This window comes from Macaca nemestrina, chromosome 6 (assembly GCF_043159975.1).
Source record: "Macaca nemestrina isolate mMacNem1 chromosome 6, mMacNem.hap1, whole genome shotgun sequence".
NCBI lineage: Eukaryota > Metazoa > Chordata > Mammalia > Primates > Cercopithecidae > Macaca > Macaca nemestrina.
Genome location: NC_092130.1, coordinates 121,372,089 through 121,394,256, shown reverse-complemented (window position 1 = coordinate 121,394,256; position 22,168 = coordinate 121,372,089). Strand labels below are relative to the sequence as shown.

Below are 22,168 nucleotides of genomic sequence, written 5' to 3'. Positions count from 1 at the left end.
TTAGCACTGAGACTTTAAAAGTCTACACATTAAGTTGATTGATTTGATAATTTCTTTATCTTAGAGTTTGAAGTGCTTACATATTCAATCTTAACAATTCAGCTATATATGATTATCTAGAAACTGACACCTTTTCTTTCCGAGTGCTTTCCCAGTCACTTTCATTTTTTTTTCCAAGCTTTTTTTACCTTAATCGGTCTAAAATAACTTTTCATTGGAAAGCAATCCAAGAAAAGGGCCCAAAGTCTCCACAAAACACAATTTCAATGATTTTTAACTGAAGATAATTAAGAGTATCTTTTAATTTTGCAAGTTATAGAAATATTTTTAATAGTTTTAGTTGGTATAACTGACACACAATAAACTGCAGATATTTAACATGTACAATTGGACAAGTTTTGACATATGTATACATGATGAAACCATCACCACAATCAAGATAATAAGTATATTCAGCACCTCAAAGTTTTCTCATGACCCTTTTAATCTCTCTCTTTCACTTATTGCCATATTTTCCTTCTCCCACTCCCAGGCAATCACTGGTCTTTCTGTCACTAAACATGAGTTTGCATTTTCTAAAATTTTATATAAATAGAATACAAATTTATCCCAGTAGGAGAACACTATTCTATTTTGTCTGGCTTCTTTCACTGCACATAATTATTTTGAGATTCATCCATGTTGTTGCATGTATCAATAGTTCATTCATTTTGATTACTAAATAGTATTCTATTATATGGATGTACTACAATTTGTTTATCCATTCACCAACTGATGACATTTGGGTTGTTTCCAGTATTGTGTTACTACAAATACAGTTGCTATGAACATCTGTGTATAAGATTTTGTGTCGATGTAAGTTTTCACTTCTCCTAAGAGTGGAATGGCTGGATTATCAAATTTGTGTACATTTACCTTTTTCAGAGACTATTAAACTGTTTTCAAAAGCAGTTGTGCCATTTTACACTTTCACCAGCTCTACAGCTACAGTAAGTGGAGGAGTTAGGGTGTGAAGACAGCTTGGCCAGATTCCAGATCCTATCTTCCGTCGGCTGCATTTTTTTCTAAATTAGACATTAGCTTTGGCCAGAATTTGGATTATAGGAGATGGAAATTTAAAGAGTGGCATGGGGGAATTTGGATTATAGGAGATAGGAATTTAAGGAGCAACATGGGGGAGCTAGTCTAATGGCAAAAATAAAAGATGCTCACAGCCTGGGGAACTGAGTAATTCCTATCTCATTGGTACCTGGAGCTAACCTAGATGATGGAGACAAAGTAAAGATCAGTCAGAAAGAACATCTCAGAAGAGGGGACCAAACTGAGCCACGAGGGCTGATCAGTGAAAGCCCATGCTCTCCTGGACTCACCTTGCTGGTCCATTCATGCCTGTGGCCTCCCTCTCCACTGACCTCCCATCACCCCCCATAAGGACAATATGCTGTTTACTTTCTATCCTAAATGACTGTGGTTCCAGGAGTTGTTAGGAGGCCAACATGTTCCATGCTCCGATGTTAATAGTGTGGGGATTAAAACTAAACAAAGGAAGCAAGCATCTGACAATAAATGAGTCTACTGGAAGTGAAAAAAAAAATCCAATTTACCAATTTTCGTTTTATGGATCATGCTTTGCTGTCTAGGAAATCTTTGCTTAGCCCAAAGTCACAAAGATTTTCTTACATGTTTTCTACTAGAAGTTTTATCGTTTTAGGTTTTTAAATTTAGACCTTGGATCCATTTTGATTCATGACACAAGACTGGAGTACTTTTAAATTTTGTTGGCTGTGCCATTATTTTTGTCTATTTGCTATTAATTTCTAATTTTACTGGATATTAACCAGAAAACACACAAAATATGGTCACATGTGTAAACATTTTATGGATAATTCAAAAGAACATATATTTTCCATTTGAGTATAAAAATATACAATTATCAATTAGATCAAGTCTGTTAATTGGCTATTTAAATCCTTTATATATTTTTATTTATTTGATCTGTTGTCTGCTCAAATAAGGAGGGCTAAATTTCCCTACTAATTATGGATCTGTTGACTTTTTTTTACATTTCTCTTAGTTTTAGTTTTACATGGTTCAGGATTATGTAGTTAAATATTTAAAGGTTCATGATTACTTAGTCATCTTAGTATATCAATATGAAATCTTTTTCTTTAATCTATTTAATGATCTTTCCTTGAATTCTATTTCATCTCATATTACTTTAAGTACTTTCTTTTTTATGGCCTTTTTTAAGGGTATCATTTCTATCTCTGTATTTTTACCTTAACGTATCTTTTTTTTTGTATAAGTGCCTTTTGTCACCATATATAGTTGAACATGTAATATTTTATGCTATCCATATTTGAAAAGGGAAATTTAATCTACTTACATTTATTGTGGTTATTGATACAGATATAGGTGTTTCCTATTTATCACAACTTTTTTGATTGTTTTATTTCTGTCTTTCTTGAACTTTGCTAAATGTATCAAATATTTTTTGCTTTTTCTCCTTATAGTATATTTCCTTTCTTAAAAAATCTTTATGCTTTTAAAAAAAAGTTATGGAAAAAAATTCATGCAATATAGATAAAGCAAAATTTGTATTTGATCCCAGTGAACTCTTACTCCATTCCCTAAGAAAATTTCTTATATGAGCTGAATATGTAAATTTTCAAAACTTCTTAAAAATTCATTTATGAATATATCATCCTATTCTTATTATCATGTTTATTCTTAATTGTCTTCAAGACACATAAACTTCAATTTTTTTCTTTTTTAAATTATAATCTATAACCTAAATAAGAAAGGAACATAGTATACTTTTATGCTTCTTTCTCTTTACCTGACCCTGCCATCTTCCATGTTAAAATCAGAAATAAAGCTATTTTATGTGTGCATGCGTGCGTGTTTGTGTGTGTGTGTGTGTGTGTGTGTGTGTGAGAGAGAGAGAGAGAGAGAGAGAGAGAGAGAGAAAGAGAGAGAAATCGTAATTAATAGTTTCTTTTTGTTTATAATATTTCTAAGAATGGTTCTTTTCTTATTAATTATATTTGGAATTGACAGGGCTCATTACATCTGAATATTGTTTTTTCATATTTGATGCTTTTTCCCCTACTATTTCTTTGATAATTTTGTCCTTTCCAGTTTCTCTTTTCTCTAAGAGAATTACAGGGATGCTAGAACTTCTGTAACTATTCTCTATGTCTCTTGAATTTTTTCCCACATTTCTGAAGTATTCTTTTTGTATATCATTCTGAAAAAAATTCCCTAGTTCAATCTTTCATTTCCCTAATTTATATGTGAGTTGTATTAATGAACATTTTCATTTTAAAGTCAAACTTTAAATTCTTAATATCTGTGCTTGAGTGTTTTTCATGAATACATCTCTCTGAATGTCTTCTTCTGATCACTCTGTTACCTCTAGGTCCTGGAATATTTTTTCTTCTCATTTTTCATTTGACATCTTTCTTTCATGGTACTGATTTTCTTCACATTGTGGTGTGTCATAATTATATGCTCATCTTTTGTTTGAGAATCTCTGTGTGCCAGCTCTTTTGTTTACCATTGTCTGTTTCCAGTGATTAATAGGGACAGACAAGTGGCTTGTCTCCTGTGTGGGTGGGCGTTCTAACCCACCTGGCATTCAGCACATTACTGAGGCACTGCCCTACCTCTCTGGGTCTAGCACCCACACTCAAGGATTTAGTTTGTGGGTAAACACAGCTGCTATCCACTAGTTAACACAAGGAGAAAAGAAAAATAAAGGCACAGCTCCAAATGTGGAGCTCCAATTAATAACTCTGATGAGCCCTTTGATTAATAATCCTGACGAATTCCTCTTTTATTTCATGTTTCCATTGTCTGTACCTTAAGCTTTGTCTTGCTTTTCTTTCTTTGTTGAGGTTTTAAATCTATTTTTGTTATTGACTTAATTTGTTATTTGTTTGTTTTCTTACCATTTTTGTCATAAAATACAATTTTGGCTATGGAGGAAAAATATAAAGACATATAAAAAAAGACATTTAAAAAATCAACTTCCGATTTTCAATCATGTGTGCTGCTTAAATTTAAGGGCTTCACATACTTGTACTAACAGTGATAATTAACCTTACATAAATTCTTCTCATTATTGCTGCTCACAGTGATGCCATAAATACCAGGGAATTTCAAGATTAGAATAATCAAGCATCTTCAGTAGAATCTTTCAACGATACTTTGGACCGCAAGAAATTAAATGCAACAAATTTTTGATTCCTCAAAAGAATGCTACTCAGATCTATTTTAATCAGCTTTGAACGTGTCAGAGAATCAACCTAGTTTGTTAAGTGATAAATAGCTATAAGCATATTACCTCTACAACAGTTGTCGAGTTGCCATTGCATTTATAGGAATCTAGTGAAGTTTATGTTTTTCTGAGAACTTCCATAATCATTATGGCCAATATCACTATACCACCAAAGTATACAAAGAAACAGGCTCAGAGGATGGTGTGTGTGTGTGTGTTCTGTGTGTGTGTGTGTGTGTGTTCACCCACACCTGGGCATGGCAGGGATTGCATCCTCAGGGCCTGGCATGGAGTTGGTGTTCATTAAATATCCACTGAAATGAATTAAGTAACAATAACAAAACAATCTTTTGCGTGTGAAGGGTCTAGCATTACTCTTGCCTCTTGGGTCATAATTTGGCAAATTTCCCTCCAGCTTGAAACTGCTGAGATATTTTATACTACAGTACAGTGAATCCTTAAGATTATGGTTTGTTTTTCAATGATTCATAATTCTCCAGTCTTGTTTCATCTGTAAACTAAACTTACTGTATCTCCATGACTTTTGTCTCATCTGTCCCTTTTCCTAGACTCTTTTCCTCTGTGAAGTCTCCTTTCTCCTTCCTATATAATCCTAACTGCATCTTATACTCAGTCTTGTTACAGGACTTACCACACCAAACTGTAATGCTTCTCAAGGAAAACACCAGAATCACAGGAACTTTGTCAAGTTAGTATTAGTTATTTTTTATTTTATGTATATACCCTGCCTCACACCATACACACAAAAAGCTTTGAGACTTATCCAAATGTTTACTGTACAAAAAATAACAATAATAATAATTGAAGAAGGCAGAATAAAAGAAAAATAGAGTGAACAATGCTACATAATCCTGTACAGAGGTTAGAGGTGGGATCTACGATTTGTAGGGGCCAAAGCGAGATAGATACTATGACTTTCAAGATAAAAATAAAGTAGTTATGCTATACTTAGATAAGAGAAGTGTTATCAGCATCTTCGGCTGCTGGAAAAAAAAAAAAAGTAGCCTTGGAAAAGTTAAGTGCGCCCTGCCCAATATCCCATGGCTTGTTTTGTTAAAGAGGAAAATACTGGTCTCTTGACTTCCAGTGCTGTTGCTGCAATACCACACTGAAACTAAATACACAATGAAAATTAGTTGCTATTATGGCAATCCCTGGGAGAAACAGAAATACTTATTCCCTTGTGAGGGATAGGAAGCTAAACTAAGAACCCAACACAAATGTTCTGTGAGGCAGTTTAGTAGAGTTGGAAGATACGAAATGGCCTGATGGCCCCTGAAGAGGAAACAGTGGTGCAGCAGCAACCTTCAGAGGCACATGAGATCCCCATTGCCGGGGGGGGGGTCAAAAGGCCGGAAAAATCATTTCTAGAACATTCTACATGTATATACAGTCTTAGAAAAAGTGGATCCTTAAGTGCTATACTAGACTATGGCTAGGAAGATAAATTTTAAAAAATTTCCTAGGGCACTTCTCCAGAAGAAAACAAAAATTAAGGTCAGGTCTACCTCAGCCAGTAACAGACTTCTGGGCCCCTAGATTCATTTATTTGGCTCTGCTGACTGTTTGGCTCAGTTTTCCCTTAGCAAGTGTAAAAAACGCTTAAACACCACCACTCTGGGATCCTATTCAACCAATTCAGATAGCTGTGGCCTTTTAACTCACATCCAAGTGACTTGGCTTTATACCAATATCATTTCCCCTAGTATAGCCTAAGCCTAAGTGAGAAAGTACACAGCTCAGGGAGCCAGGAGTTAACTGGCTGTTCCCATTCCCAAAAGGCCTGCCTGGTTCTTTTCCTTGATAAGGAAACAATACTATATCAAGAAGTTGCAGTCATTCAATATTACATATCACACTAGATCCATGAATACAAAAAGAATTAGTGGAAATACCACCATCTATTCTTAAAGCATCTCTCCAAGGAGCTTTAGATAATTTAAAATTTTCTCTTTCAGCTCAATCCCTTGGGAAATAAATAGAGGTGCTGTATTACAACTTACATTTTACATATAAGAAAATAACAACAAGAAATTCAATTGCAGAGAGTGGCAGAGGATCTTGAGGGTATCCTCTACTTGCTGAACCACATTTCTTCCTTAGAATTATATAACAAATACAGAATATATATATATTTACTTGTGTGTAGCTCCTGTGATTTACCTATAGTAAGGTCAAAGGCATTCTATGGACATGGTTTTCCTTGAGTCCTTCTTCTGTGCTGTCATTTTCCTTTGCCAGGGACATGGTTTCTCACCATCCCTCCCATGGACACCCATGTCTGGAAATGTCTAAAACACTTTTCGAATGGTAAGTTGCTTTCTCCTATACCAGCAAGAAATTTTTGCAACTCCACCTGTCCCTCAAAGCAATGTGGCCACAATAACGTCTGCAAGTCTGTCTGCCTACATTGTTTATTTTTCTAATACCCAACCAATTTCTTGGTTTATATCGTCTTTACATCTCCTCTGGCTTTGCAGTGTGGCATGACTCTCTGAGCCAATGATTACATTACATTCATAAGTATTTAGCTGGAGTTTTAAAAAATGAGAGACGGTAGTGGGGATCTGGAGGGGGATGATGCATAATACACATGGGACTGTGAAAATGTATAAGATAAAAATTAAAGAAGCCTTCTTCCCTCTAAAGTAAGATTTAATAAAATGAGACTCTGAAGAAAGAAAGTTTTATTTTGGTGAAAGACATCAAATGGCCTGTGTACAAAAGACAGAAACTAAAAGAAACAGGCAGCAGTGCCCCCTGGGTTGCCTGTCCTGTATAGTTTCTGGAGAAATTAAGAAATGCAAATAACCTGGGCAGATGAACAGCACCCGAGATAACTAGCAGGATACAAACAAACAGCACCTTTCACTATGAGGAGGCGTATTCCTCCAGGCAAACAAAGAAATAGGACAGAGTCAACATCTGTTTCATATAACAGCTTGGCTGCTGACAGAAGAAACCTTAAAAAAAAAAAAAAGGTTTAGCTGACAATCCACAAAAATCATTCAATCACTATTGCACGGGCCGAAGCAAATGAGTAAATGAACACAGCTTGCACTTTCTATATTACCCTAAAAAAGTTGTCTTTTCTTTATAGGAAGAAAAAATTAAAATGAAATGCAAACAAAAATCTTCATGAACTTTCCCCTTTTGATTGACAACAGGCAGCAATGAATACTAAATCATAAAGGACAGCTAGCTGCTTTTCAGCTTGTCTTTGCCTTTCTCGATGTCAATTGTGAAGACATCACTTCCAAACAGAACACTGGGTAAGGATGGTGGCTGGGATGGGGCATGGGGAGACAATTCAGACATAACACATTAGAATATTAGGGGAAGAAAACAAGTCATTTGACAAACCCAATCCTGGTTCCAGAATTCAGTTAGGGAGTATTATGATGTCTGGGTCCTTATCAATAAATAATAACAAACCAAACATGTTAAGAACTAAAAATTTCCATCTCTGGATTCTATCAATTCACACATACAATTTCAAAATCAAGAGAAAAACATTCATGACTGCACAGAAATCTGTTTGTAAATTTAAGTACTGGACATTTCTAAAATGCAACATTATCAGAGCTGTGACATCACTGCAGTGTGGACAACTGCTTTCGACTTAGCTAAATGCCAGATGCTTCACTTACTTTCATAATGTGCTTAAAGTACATAAGCCAAATACAAAATGAAAGCAATTAAGAGGAAACGATAGAAGAGATTTTCCAGGTGAAATGTGAAAACAGAAGAAAAGGTGATGAGGCAGAGCAGGACAAGATCAGTTGATATTAACCCATGTAGAGTGCCAAAACTATGCTAGGTAGCTAAACAGAGACTCCAATAAGGGCCTTTTCCAGTTGCTTCTCAGTTTAAACAGGTGTAACACCTTGTTTAAGTGGAAGAGAGGTATGACCACAAAGAGGAAAAAAAAAAAATCAATACATGATTTGCGTTATCTCTGACCTTGGAAAAAAAGGCTTTATTGAAAGGTGTCCTTTATTGCACAGAATTGAGAGGTGACAAAGTCAGAGTATGATCATTACAAAAGTAAATCTTCCATAATGTTAGCTATAGACCAGGCAAACTCTCAGTGCTTGACCTGCATTTACTAATTTAGCCCTCACAAGGATTATATGACATAGGAACTATTATTATCTCACTTTACAGATAAGGGAATAGAGATACAAGAAGGTGGTAGACTTGCCTAGAATCACACAGAATGCCTGTGCTTTGAAACAAGTCATTAGAAAGAAGGCAAATTCTTTAAAGATTAATCCATCTGTCCATTCAGCATTCTTGTTAGGTATCTTGTACAATATCCAGAAAAATAAAATAATCTAGAGCAAGACAAGTAGAGTAACTAATTAAAACTAAAAGAGAAGGGATTGAGATTAGCTTCACCAAAAACCTCCTGGATAAAAGACTATATAGGAAAACAAAAAGTTCACGAAGTAATACTATAAAAAGTCCTACGTAGGAATCAGAACTAATACCCAGCCTTGCTAATAGCTTGGATGGTATTAGAAAACCCCTTCAGGTGTGAAAGGGACTAAATGGATATCTGTTCTAGGCTTCTAAGAAGTAATAGCTGACTTTAAGGAGAAGTCAAGTATCCAAGAGCTTCCCCTGGCACCTTTTACCTGGTTTATGCAGGAACAGTGCTTGTTTTGACACTATAACCACCACAACTTTTTAGAACTGAGCCTGGCATGTAATACATGCTCAGTAAATATTTGCTGAATGAATGAATTACAAAGAATAAACGAATATAACAGTGAAATGTTTGTGGAAAGTTTTAGATAGTTTGGAAAGCACAGGTAAGACTTTGATTCAGAAGGTAGTCTTGAAGAAATCAAAGGAGGGGAGCAGGATTACAGAACCGGAAGTAAGAACCATAACTGAGCAAGAGTTTGACTTGAAAGATCTCTAAATAAGAGAGTGTGAGAGAGAAAATGAATGATAAAAGCAACAGCAATAATTAGAGATTAAGTCCTATAAATGTTTTTGAGCAGAGAGAAAGGTATTCATGTTTTCTCAATACGGTATTTTAGGGCCAGGCACAGTGGCTTAGGTCTGTAATCCCAGCACTTTGGGAGGCCAAAGAGGGCACATCATTTGAGGTCAGGAGTTCAAGACCAGCCTGGCCAACATGGTGAAACCCTGTCTCTACTAAAAATGCAAAAATTAGCCAGGTGTGGTGGCTCATGCCTGTATTCCCAGCTACTCGGGAGGCTGAGGTAGGAGAATTACCTGAACCCGGGAGGCAGAGGTTGCAGTGAGCCGAGATTGCACCACTGCACTCCAGCCTGGGCGACAGAGCGAGACTCCACCTCAAAAAATAAAAAATGGTGTTTTATCAACACACTGTTAACAAAACAAACAAACAAACAAACAAACAAAAAACCAGCATGTGAAGACTTTAAATCTTGCAAATAATAATGATACAAACAGCAGCAAATAACAGGTGGGAGCACTTCTCTTGTGCCAGGCCCTGGGTGAAGTGCTGTAGTTATAGCGTGCACTGGTTAGGCACAAGAGCTCAGATTGATTCCCACCTCCTGCTCCAAATGACTGTGGTCAAATCATCATGTACAGTGTCATCTTATCTGTGAGATAATAATAGCATCTACTCTCTAGGCCTGAAGTTGCAAAGATTGAGACTGGTAGGGGTTTTGAAAAGTAAGGAATAAGGGCAAAATAGAAGAAGACGATTTAGAGCTCCAGTTTCACAAAAGGATAGGCATAATCACTGCAGCCTGGAGGGTGTGACAGGTAGTTCAGAACAAGGCATTCGTAAAATAATAAAACAGAAATGGCCCACCAAAACACTGGGCTAGACTATCACTGTGTCATAATTTACCTCGTACTTCTGCACTTAATTTAATTTTCCCTTTCATTTCTTTATTTTCAAAATTTTCACTAATTTCCTATTTCTCTTTTCATGAATGTCTCCATCACTGAATGATGAGTTCCCTGAAGATGAAGGCTGTGCTTAGATCTTTCATTCTCTGCCCCTAGGACCATGCTAGACCCATAATTAATTGTGGTAAAATGATCAAGTGAACAGTAAGAAAACACTACATGAAAAGAAACTGATGTGAATGAGAATTTTAAGAATTTTTCAGGAAAAAGATATAAAAACACTTTCACAAAACAGAAAATTGGTAAGAGGAAATAATAATTTATGTAAGTAATATATATTCAACACATATATAATATATTCACACATAAACATATATTTGTGAGTGCAAACACACAGTTTGTCATTAAGATTCCCCAAAGTGACTTTCACTGAGTGTAACTCCATTATTCATTGTTTCTTCACCCCATACCATTCTTCTAAATAGATAATGAACACAGGTTTATGCGCTTCCCTATTTTGAAGAAGTGAGAAATTTAACTTAAGATTGGGAAGGAGAGTGAAGAAGAGCCTTGGAACTATCTGAAAGGGGCAGAGGAAGGACATTAACAGGGAGAACAGGGGCCATGCTGTTCTCCTGAATTAACCCCAGGATAAGGAGAACTACCTGGGCATTCCTCACTAAGAATTCATCACTGTCCTGGCTCTCAATCTCTATCTTTACCACCTATCTTCTTGAGATCCTCCCTTGAATTCAGAATTTTTCTCTGATTGACAATATGATTGAACTCTGATTAACCCGTCTTCTGAGCAACCCTCCACTGGTGAATAAAACTTCATATCTTCACACATTGATCCTAAAACATTTAATTCTATCCTCCCAGAAATTCTCAGTCAAGCAGCTCCCTCTCAGACAACTTGATTTCAGTCAGTCATAATTCCCCCTAAACACACATACACCTTATTTTGGGATGATCCCCTTCATATCTAGGATACACTTTAACTCCTAGGAAAGCTACACTTTACATGGGTTAGCCTAGCTTTTCCTGTGTTCCTGGTTGAGACATAACCTAGTACCTAGTCTCAAAAAATATTTGAGGAAATGACTTAGTGAATGAGCTGTCAAGAAGTCATTCCCTTAAGTGCTTGCCCCCAAGCATGTGACACAGGATACACAATTAGCTTCTACTCAGAAAGTCCCCTCTTCTTTCAGACACTCTGTCAACTGGAAACAGAGCTATTAAAGTTGAGGAGGTAAAAGAATCTATGCTTAAGCTAGAAATTTGCTCTTCAATACTAACACATGCTAAAAACTTACGTATCACTAGCCTGGAATGACTGTATCTGCTCTGATCCCTGAGGCTCTGCCTTTTACCTGTATCTCTTAACCTCACTACAGAATAGGTACCAACTAAAACATAACCACCAAATCCTATGGTCTCCTCTCCATTGTAATTTCCATTTCAGCAACTGTCAGGGCACAGCTCTTTCAGCAAAATTAAACCTTGCCTGAGAACAGACCTATTTCCACCTCTAGTCTCCTAACTTGATCTTTCATTGTACTGAATTTTGATGGCACAGAGCCAAGCTTACAAATTCCTTGGTGTTCACTTTTATAAAAACTGTCCACATACAGTTACTGTTTGTTTCAATCATATATAATAAATGCCTTATTAACCAACCAATAGTTTCTTATACCTGGAAGGTGTTCAATAAAAGCATTGTGTCCAACCTAAAAATAAAATACTTAGTAACATCCATATTTAAAATCCATACAATTCTCAAACCATACATTTTGATTCCATGGACTTTTGCAATGTGTTCTCTGATTTTTAAATATCCATAGGTAATATTATTGTCACCAAGGAATAAACCACCAGAAGCCACAAAGCAAAAAAGCATTTTTTTATAAACCAGGGATCTGGAAATTTTAAATAGGAGAAAGATTATTTTGTTTCATTTGAATGTTCTGCCAGGTATTTGTATTTCTTTTTTGAATTAAATTATACTAACTTCTAGAAGTTAATTTATCAATAGTTTCTGAGCAACCATTGTATTTAAGGTTTTAAGCCTATGGCATGGTTAATATGCCATACATTTATTTTTCTTAAAAGTACAATTATAATTTAAAATATTCAACCTAATAGAACACAGTCTTTTAAAAAACTTTGCATAGAAAAATTATTACAAGAACATTCATGTTTTATAATTTTTGGAGTCAAAATGACAAAACCAAATGTCTTAAAGAAAAATTGGAATGTATTGATCATGGTTATTTTATATATCAATGCTATAAAAGCTAAAAGTGAATATGAAACTGACTGGCAGAAGTGAACCTGTCCTACATATAGTGAACTGAAAACAGACACCTGAAAAGATCAGCCAATACTTTATTAGATAAAAATAAGAAGGTACCAAACACTATTAAAATGGCATAAAGTTGGTGTTACAATTTCATCAAGCTAAAAATAGGTTACAGTAAGAATGACTTTAAGGGAAAATAAACAAAACAAAACAAAACAAAAGAGCGTAAGGCCAATATCACAAAGCGATTAAAGAGATGGAAGATAACTCTCTTCTAAGTCATTAAACTCACCGATATCATACTGAACTCCAGAGCACTTAGTATTTTCACGTGCCATTAGAGAATTTAGTGGGTTCACTGAATTGATTGATTTCTTTGTTAATCTATTTACATGGGTTAAGACCCTGACTAACATAAAACACAACCAAAATATGCGAGATAGAGACTGTAATGAAAGACTGACTGATGTATGGTTTGGGGCACAGCCTATCCGATAAATGTGCTTGGCCAGCAAATAACCTATTGGCAAAGATTATCGGAACCAATACAATCTAAAAAGACCTAATACAATAAAACCTGCAGTATAAACACAAATTACTCTAAAATACAAATCATTTCCCCGTATAGTTGATCTTTCGATGATATTAAAATCCTCTTCATATGTTTTATTCAAGAATTTTTTGAACAAGTAAAAGAAATGCGTATGCTGCATAAATTGCCAATAATCGTGTAATTCTTTGATTCATTAAAAAAACCCAAAGTTTATGTTACTTAGAACTCTTCAACAATTTTTAAAATGTATACAAAGAGAAGGAAATATTTCTAGGAAATATATAATCAATATAAAAATGAACCACCTACTAGAATAAGTTATCATTATGTTTGAATTACATATAATACATTATTACCAAATTAATAAACATTAAGGACATAGAAATGATTTGAAATGTTATACCTCCAAGTTCTTTTACATTCAAGATGGCATTCTGGAATGGCACTGCTTTAATACTAAAACCTAAAATTAGAAAACAAAAACATAAAAAAGAATTAGCAACTTAACTTTTAAATTAAAATACGATGCTCAAATCTTCTCTTTTTAGGCTGGTTAAGATTTACTTTTTGTAGCTGATATTTATACTAGAAACACATAATTTCCAAGGTAAACTGATAACTGAATATTATCTTCTACCATTATGAAAACATAGTTGGGGCTGGGTGCGGTGGCTCACGCCTGTAATCCCAGCACTTTGGGAGGCCAAGGAGGGTATATCATGAGGTCAAGAGATAGAGACCATCCTGGCCAACATGGTGAAACCCCATTTCTACTAAAAATACAAAAATTAGCTGGTCCTGGTGGCACATGCCTGTAATCCCAGCTACTTGGGAGGCTGAGTCAGAAGAATCACTTGAACCAGGAGGCAGAGGTTGCAGTGAGCTGAGATCGGGCCACTGCACTCCAGCCTGGAGACACAGTGACACTCCATCTTAAAAACAAACAAACAAAAAACATAGTTGTGTACTACGGCAATATACAATACTATCCCCTTTACTTCAAAATATTGCCTTATTCTTTAATATGTAATGTCACTCTGCAACTTTTATCAGATGTAAGAAAGGCATTTGAAAGTATAGAGAAATTTCAAAGAAAATATTAAATCTGTGAGGACCTCTGCATCTAACTTTAATTCTTAAAGTTAATGTCTTATAATTCTTTCTCACATATAACTCAGCAACCCTAGAAATTAAGGTACTTAAATTATAACCATTTCATATTAGAATTACATAGTATTTATGTTAGTATCTTCTTTAAAGGATATGGTTAATATGTCATATATCTATTTTTCTTAAAAGTACAACAATAATTATCCACTTACGCACAATCATTTTATAATACATGTAATACAAGATTTGTATTATGAAAATATATTCAGAGTATATAGTTCTATGATTAATCATATATTTACAACTTTACTACCATTCAAGACAATAAATTCAGCTGTGACATATGCAAGTGTGCATATACCTATTCACCCGCACACACACACACAAATATATACAATGATTCTTTCTGAAGGATCCACAAGAAACCAGAGCTAATAATGACTCTCAGAAAAACTGGGAATCTGGAAATTTTAAATAGGAGGAACATTCTTTTGTTTCATTTGAATGTTTTGCCATGTACTTATATTTCTTTTTTGAATTAAAAGCCCTATGAATTTCTAGCAGTTAATTTATCAATAGTTTCTGAGCAACCATTCTACTTAAGGTTTTAAGCATTATTTAATATGTATAATTTTAATATTAAAAAACAGGTTTTCAATAACTTATCAACAAAGAAGACAAATTATGAGTCTTTCATTTGAGGTAAGTTATGAAAAAATATATAAAGTATTATATGGATAAAAACAATTCTTTTAAATGGCTTTGTTTTGCTTTACAAAGCAGGGAATCAATACACACCTTCTTAGTCCAGCCTATCTTTTGCACTTCTTTTCTGCATGTTATCCCAGTACTTTAATAATCTGTACATTACCTTCCACCTAAGGTAGTACATAGTATATAATGTTTGAAGAACTGACTTTGGAGTCAGACAGAACTAGGTTGAAATTCTAGCTCTGTTATTTATTAGATCTATGAATGTGGGCAACCTACTAGCCCTGCTTGGCTTTCTCATCTATAAAATAGGGATGATAATATCTACTTCATAGGGGTGTTATAAGGATGAGATAATATATGTGTTGTGTTTATCACAGTGCCTGGTGCACCATAAGCACCTAATATATGATTGCTTTCATTATGTTTCCATTGATGCTTTTTCATCGATGATTTAATCATTAGGTATACATATTTTCTGCCTGCCTGAATATAATTATAAACTCGATTCTGGGTGCTCACTTATTAATCTAAGTATGTAGCTGGAGATGTAAAAGTTGCCATTGAAGGAAAAGTACTTTTGTTGAAGCGATGAAGTTGTCAACAGCTGAAGTTTGCTGCACAGAAAGTACGGAAAATGTTCATCGGGTCCTCTAATAATCTTCGAAAACACACCCCTTCCTTTGTGGGCTTAACGCAGATTGACACGGTCAGCACAGCATTATGGTTAATGGTGCATGAAGTCACTGAATCTTAGTAAATGAGCAGGAGGAAAGAGGAGGCAGTCCCATGTGGCTGGAACACTGGCATGTACCTGAGCCTGCAGGAAAGCCTCTCCAGGTGTCTGGCCTCTGGGAAATTAAGGAAAGTCAGCGCCAATCATAATATTCCTGCTGGCACAGAAATTCGCCTGCAGGAGAGTTGGATACTTGAATGGATCTACCTACCTCACATGGGTGTTATATGGATTAAAAGGCAATGATTGTGAAATCCTCAAAATGAAAAGCTCTCTGCAAATATTAAGCAGTCTATTAGCGGATATGCTCAGGACAACTCAAGTGTAGATTTTCTAGAGAAGTAGGACAGGCACAGGCCTCAACTTTGAAAAGAAAACGGTATGGAGTACACCACCAATGTTTAATCTGCTTTGATTCTTAAAAGCTGACAATATGCAGGCTCTCAAAGGGAAGTAATATCCTTCCAGAAATTGTTGCACCTATGTGCAAAATACAACTTTTGAAGTTTATTAACCCAACAGGCAGATTGTCTTCATAATAAGGTGACTACTAAAACGCCTTCAAAACTTCACGCTAAGCAAAGTATCCCAGCAATGTTATTTATAGGCATATAAATGTCCCGACAAAATACTCATAAATGTTTTCTAACCAAATAGAACGCGTGTAGTTAGATTTATACGGCAAAGGTATACACAGTCATCCATGTTGCTGTCTCCGTATTATTTTTATGGTTTAGCTTCAGTAATTAATGTTCAAAAGACCAAGTCTAGATAGACTGACTAGTCCAGAAAATAAGAAAATGTACTATTTATAGAACAGAAACAATGTTTTTTTCTATTTTAGTCATTCTAAACATTTGAAAGGATTAAATGGAACTAAAAATCTGAAGTCACACTTTCAGTTCACCAGAAGGACAATCAAGAAGGGAAATTATTAGACTATTTTTTTTTTCCTTTACATCAGGTTGGATGAGGCCAAAGGGGAGAATTAATATAATACTTAGGAGGGATACCAAAGGTCAAAGCATCAAAATACCTTTCTCAAAGAGTTGCTTTGAGGAATAAAAGCTACCAGACAGCATTCGCTCTAGAGGAAGAAAGTCTGGGTTCAAATTCTTCCTCTTCCATTGATTAACTGTTTGACTTTGAGCAAGCTACTTTGTCAGGGAAGCTTTCTCTGGTGTCCTCGAACTAGACTGATTTTTCTGAGTCCGTGTTCTTTCAGTATTCAGTCCCCTCCTCAGTGATTTTCACAGTTGTAACTACATATGGGTTGATTTGTTTTATATTTGTTCTCTGGCTAGACTGCAAGCATCCATAATGAAGAAACAAGCTAGTGTATCCTGTAGGTCAGTGCTTGGCACACAATAGGATCTCAATACGCTAAGTATTAATATCTATTTCCTAATTTAGCTGCTATAACAATCCTAAAGTTAGTGTCAGTACTACCGTCCTAAGAAGAAAGTGAAGCTTACAAGCATTAAGTGCTTTGCCAAAAGTACTAAGTGCTGGCCGGGTGCGGTGGCTCATACCTGTAATCCCAGCACTTTGGGAGGCCGAGGGGGTGGATCACGAGGTCAGGAGTTCGAGACCAGCCTGGCCAAGATGGTGAAACCCCATCTCTACTAAAAATACAAAAATTAGCTGGGTGCGGTGGCAGGTGCCTATAATCTCAGCTACTCTGGAGGCTGAGGCAGGAGAATCGCTTGTACCCGGGAAGCAGAGGTTACAGTGAGCTGAGATCAGGCCACTGCAGTCTAGCCTGGGCAACAGAGTGAGACTCTGTCTCAAAAAAAAAAAAAGTACTAACTGCTATATTCAAAACTTAAAACCAGGTCTCATCACCGAGCCCTACACTGTAGTGTCTCCTCCATATACCAACAAACTGAGAGATTCACACCATTTTGTCCAATTTTGAGCCTAAATACTGGTGAAGTCAACTTGCCAAATACACATGGGCCTAATAAACCCACTAATTTACTGTCCTCCCTGTTTATAAATAACCCAACACAAGAAACCCAAATAAGGGTTTTCAGGTCCATATGACATTGCTTTCTTAATGAAATAATAATAATAGCATGAGTTTAGAATGTACATTTTATAGAAATAATAAAATCAACAACTTAGGAGGGAGGGAAAATGTTCAACTGACTCATCCATGACAATGTAACTACTCTCTTGCTTATTCAAACAAGAAGTGTCCTACGATGCTATCTTCAGGGTGTCAGTGTGCTAACATGACAAGGGACTATCCTAGAAGTCCGAGCCACAGCTCTTAGACTCACCAGCCATATTTTTGTCTTGCCTTGGCCTTGAATTCCTCATCTGCAAAATGAAGACTAAATTGGCTCTTTGAGATTTCCTCTAAAATTAGGATTCCATTATTTATATTAAACAAGGAGGAGGAAATAAAAGTAACCACTGAGTCAATCATCAATGGCCTGTAGTATTTGGCTGAAGGCTTCATGGGTAAGTCTCCCCAGGCTCCATTCAAACAATTTGATGGCTGAAACCTAAGTTACGCAGTCATTTTTTCCTGGCCTATCTAAGCTACATTAGTAAGACTGAAACCTCCCCTAAGATTTAACCCCACAAATTTTTAATAAATATATGACTTAGTAACTCTTTGGGGAAATAATTGTTTGCATAGCCTTTCAGTCTTTGTTTTGCAATCCTTAAATCCAACAAAACCTGTGAGACAAGAAAGATGAATTTGAAGTTTTTCATGCACTGAAAGCATTCCTGGAATTGTAACAAAATTAGTTTTGGGAGGAAGGTTAGTCTATTTTTATTCATTGTGTGGAACACACAAGTATTTCACTTGGACCTACAGACTGAACCCTCCTCCCCTTCCCTGCAGTCTGAGTGCACACACACAGATACTTGTGTGCTTCTGAAATTCCTGGGTCACTCTAAGAATTGCTGAAGGGAAAGACATTCTACAGACCTGGTGGCTTTGACCTGGACCAAGGGCATGATTTATGCCACAGCAGTTTTGTGATGTTTGGACAATAGACTAACGAAATTCTTCTAACTATGATTTCAACATCATAAAAGGAAATTTAATCTACTGGCATTTATAAAACACAATCCTTTAAAAGATATCAAAATCTGACTTTCTAACTTGTTTCTCTTGTTGGCTTAACACATTTGAAGCTAATACTGAAGTCACTTAAATGTCTTCTTCAAATTTTCATGAACATTTTCAATATTTTTCAAATATGGTATATATCCCTAGAAGATGTTTTCAACCTTTTTCAATTCAAAGTGTTCAGTTTTCTCTAGGTTATTCTCCATGTAGCATCAATATATTATCCTAAGCCTTTAGATTCCATTCCTCTGCTTTAAAAAAAAATAGTGAACATTTATGTCATCTACAGTTTAACAACCCCTCTTATCAACAAATTCCTCATATATACAGTAAAGGAATTCAGTCTGGATAGAGTTCACTTTTCTTTCCAGACCAAGGTGCAAATTACTCAATTTTTCTCTCCTCACCAACAGGTCCTGCTCTCTGGAGGATTTCTTGGCTCTTTGAGTTTTGACAATTTAAGTATCTTTTAAAAATTATGTCATGTCAGAGGTGAAAAATTGCTGAAGTTAATAAACTAATAAAGTTTGAATTCTCTTTCTGAAGAAAAGGCAGACATTCTCGCCTTGCTGAAATTAAACATCCTTCTCATGTGTTTTCATTTTATGAAACCAACTCTGAAATTAGATTCTCTTTTCGAATGTTCAAAACTCTTCAATAAATATTTCATTTTCAATTGGCTTTATATTTTCAAAACATCATAGAGAAATAATTTAAAAGAATAGAAATTTTACCCATAATTCAATCACATCAATAAAGTACACTGTTACTCTTATAGTTTTTCTCCAGTTTTTTTATTCAAATGCATAGTTTTTCATGGTTTAATTTCAAAAATAAATGTAAATCTAATTTTTAATTTTTAAATAGAAAACTGAATATATTATTCTAACCTATAATTATTTTGATCAAGTTACCATAATGTAATTAACAACTCCCTTGTTGTATGGCATTTAAACTATCTTAAAGTTTTAGTTACAATACAAAATGTTGCAAGAAAGTGCTTTATGCATATAGTTTCCCTTAAGTTACTTACTTAAAATAAATTGCCAGTGGCATAATTACTACGTCTGTGAACATTTTCATTTTCATAACTTTTGATTTAATATGAAAAACTGCTTTCCAAGAAAAATGCTTTCCAAGAAAAGGGATATCATAACAGTCATAATGTAACAACCATAATGTCACCTGTAATACATGTGCATACCAATGCCACTACAGTCTTACCAGCACTGACTCATCTCATAAAGAAACAGATTTTAAAAATTTAAGTATAAAACTAATGTTTACTTATTTATTCTCTAGTAAAGTTAAACTTCTGGTAAAGTTGAAACTTTTCCATTAATTTGTTTGCCATTTATTCTTTTTATGAATTATCTCTTTATAGACTTGGCATAGTGTGTCTATTAGATTCTAGATGTTATTTGTAAGGGTGGTTGAATTACCTAAGAGGGTCAGCCATATACTTGTCTGTAATATCTGATGCAAATATTTCCAACAGTATTTTTTTTATATTTATCTTAATTTTAGCTTTCCAATGGTTTTAAATTTTTATATAGTTAAGTTCCTTGATCTTTTCCTTGTGAATGATTCATTGGAGGCCTAGTCCAGCTATTCTGCCATCTTCCACACTGAGTGTCTACATACACATGTGGATTTCTGACTTCCTCAATTCTTTTCCAAGTTACCTTTATTACTATTGGAATTTGCTGTTTATTTCAGTATCCTCCTTCCATCCCCTTTGTTCTTCTTTACTTTTATACACACACACACACACACACACACACGCACGCACGCACCTGCTATGAACAATAAAAAGAACTCTGGACCTGGGCAGTAAGTTTGAAGATGTCAGCAATGTCCATCTCAAACTCCAGCACTGAACAGTTGTGGATCCCCTGATAACTAAAGTCAGCCTGTGGGACCTCCTCTGCTGCCTATCCGCGAACCCTTCTCTACCATCGGCAACTTGTTTCTCCAACATCTTGCCCTCCTTCTTTCACTATAACAAACACACAGGCCCAAAGAACAAGCATCTACCCCTTTTCTCCTACATCATTACTTCCTGCCTCCCATGGCCAACTCAGCCTTACCTTTATCACTACAGAGCCCTCTCAGTAAATCATATGGAACCTTACCTTTGTTAAGAAGTCTTCATGCTCCAGCATTTCTCTGCACACTTTTTCTTCCTCCATACACTAGCAAACAGAGCTTTTCCTTCTCTTATCAGCGCCTCTCAGCACAAACTTTGCTTCCTTCTATGCTTTTAGAACACTTCATCGTAGCCACTTGTTAATAACATCCTACCTGAGTTACGACGTTTACTTATATGTGGACCTCTGCATTCCGACCTACCAATTTTCAGGGAGTTTGTTCATCTATCTGAATGAAGTCAATATTTGGCTAACAGTTGTCCACCACACCCTATCTGCTTCTATTCTTATGGGCAACATTCTTAAAACTAATAGCCAAAGCTATCCTCTAAGTTTCTGACAGTTTTTCAGATCTCTGAAACCATCAGTTCTAATTCACATCAACCATCTCCAGTTTATAGCAAAGAGTTGTAGTTTCAATTAAATTTTCTACTTTAACAATCATGTCATCAGCAAGTAAGTTTTTATTTATTCTTTCCCAAAATGAAACCATTTTATTTATTTTTCTTGCCTGATTTACTGGCTAGAATCTCTACCACAATGTTGAATAGATGTGGTGAGAACAGATATCCATGTCTTATTCCTGATCTGATCAGGAAACAATTCAGTCTTTCTCCATTAACTGTGACAACAGCTGTAGGGTTTTCACAGATGCCCTTTAACAGTTGAGGTAATTCCTTTCCATTCCTACTTTGTTAAGAGTTTTTGTCAAAAATTGATGCTGAGATTTTTTTGTTTTTGTTTTTTGCATATCTTCACAGGATCAGTTTCATCTTTTGGTTTATTGATATTGTGAACTAAGTTGATTTTTGAATGTGCAACCAAGTCTGCATTCCTAGAATAAATGACACATGGTCATGACATATTATCCTATTAAAATATTATTGCTGAATTTGATTTGGTAGATTTTGCTTAAAATTTTTGTATCTGTGTCCATGAGGGTTATTGGTATGCAGTTTTCTTTTTTTGCAATGTCTTTGTGTGGTTTTGGTATCAGCTTCATGCTGATCTTAGGAGTTGGGGCATTTTTCCCTCCTCTTCAATTTTCTGGAAGAGATTGTAAAGAATTGGCACTATTTCCCCCTTAAAATGTTTGGTAGGATTCACTAGTGAAACCAACTAGACTTAAAAAAAAAAAAAAAAAAGAAAGAAAAGGTATCAATTTCTTAAACAGATATAGGTCTATCCAGGTTTTCTATTTCTTCTTGAGTGAGACTTGATGGTTTGTCCTTCAAGGAAATTGTCCATTTTCTCTAAGTTGTCAGATTTATTGGCATAAGGTTGCTCATGATATTCCCTTATTAACCTCTTACTATTTATAGAATCTACATTGATGTCACCTTTCTTATT

The 22,168-nt window shown here is 35.3% G+C and overlaps 1 protein-coding gene across 13 annotated transcripts in view; it reads right to left on the bottom strand.

The window, feature by feature from the left end:
• Nucleotides 1-22,168, bottom strand: part of LOC105499370 (ARF like GTPase 15) — a 437,434-nt gene that overhangs the window by 266,670 nt on the left and 148,596 nt on the right. For all 13 annotated transcript variants that reach the window (XM_011771920.3, XM_011771916.3, XM_024786935.2 and 10 more), the window contains one exon: nt 13,424-13,483. In XM_011771920.3, the coding sequence (XP_011770222.1) occupies nt 13,424-13,483 (60 nt within the window). The remainder of the gene's footprint in view (nt 1-13,423; nt 13,484-22,168) is intronic.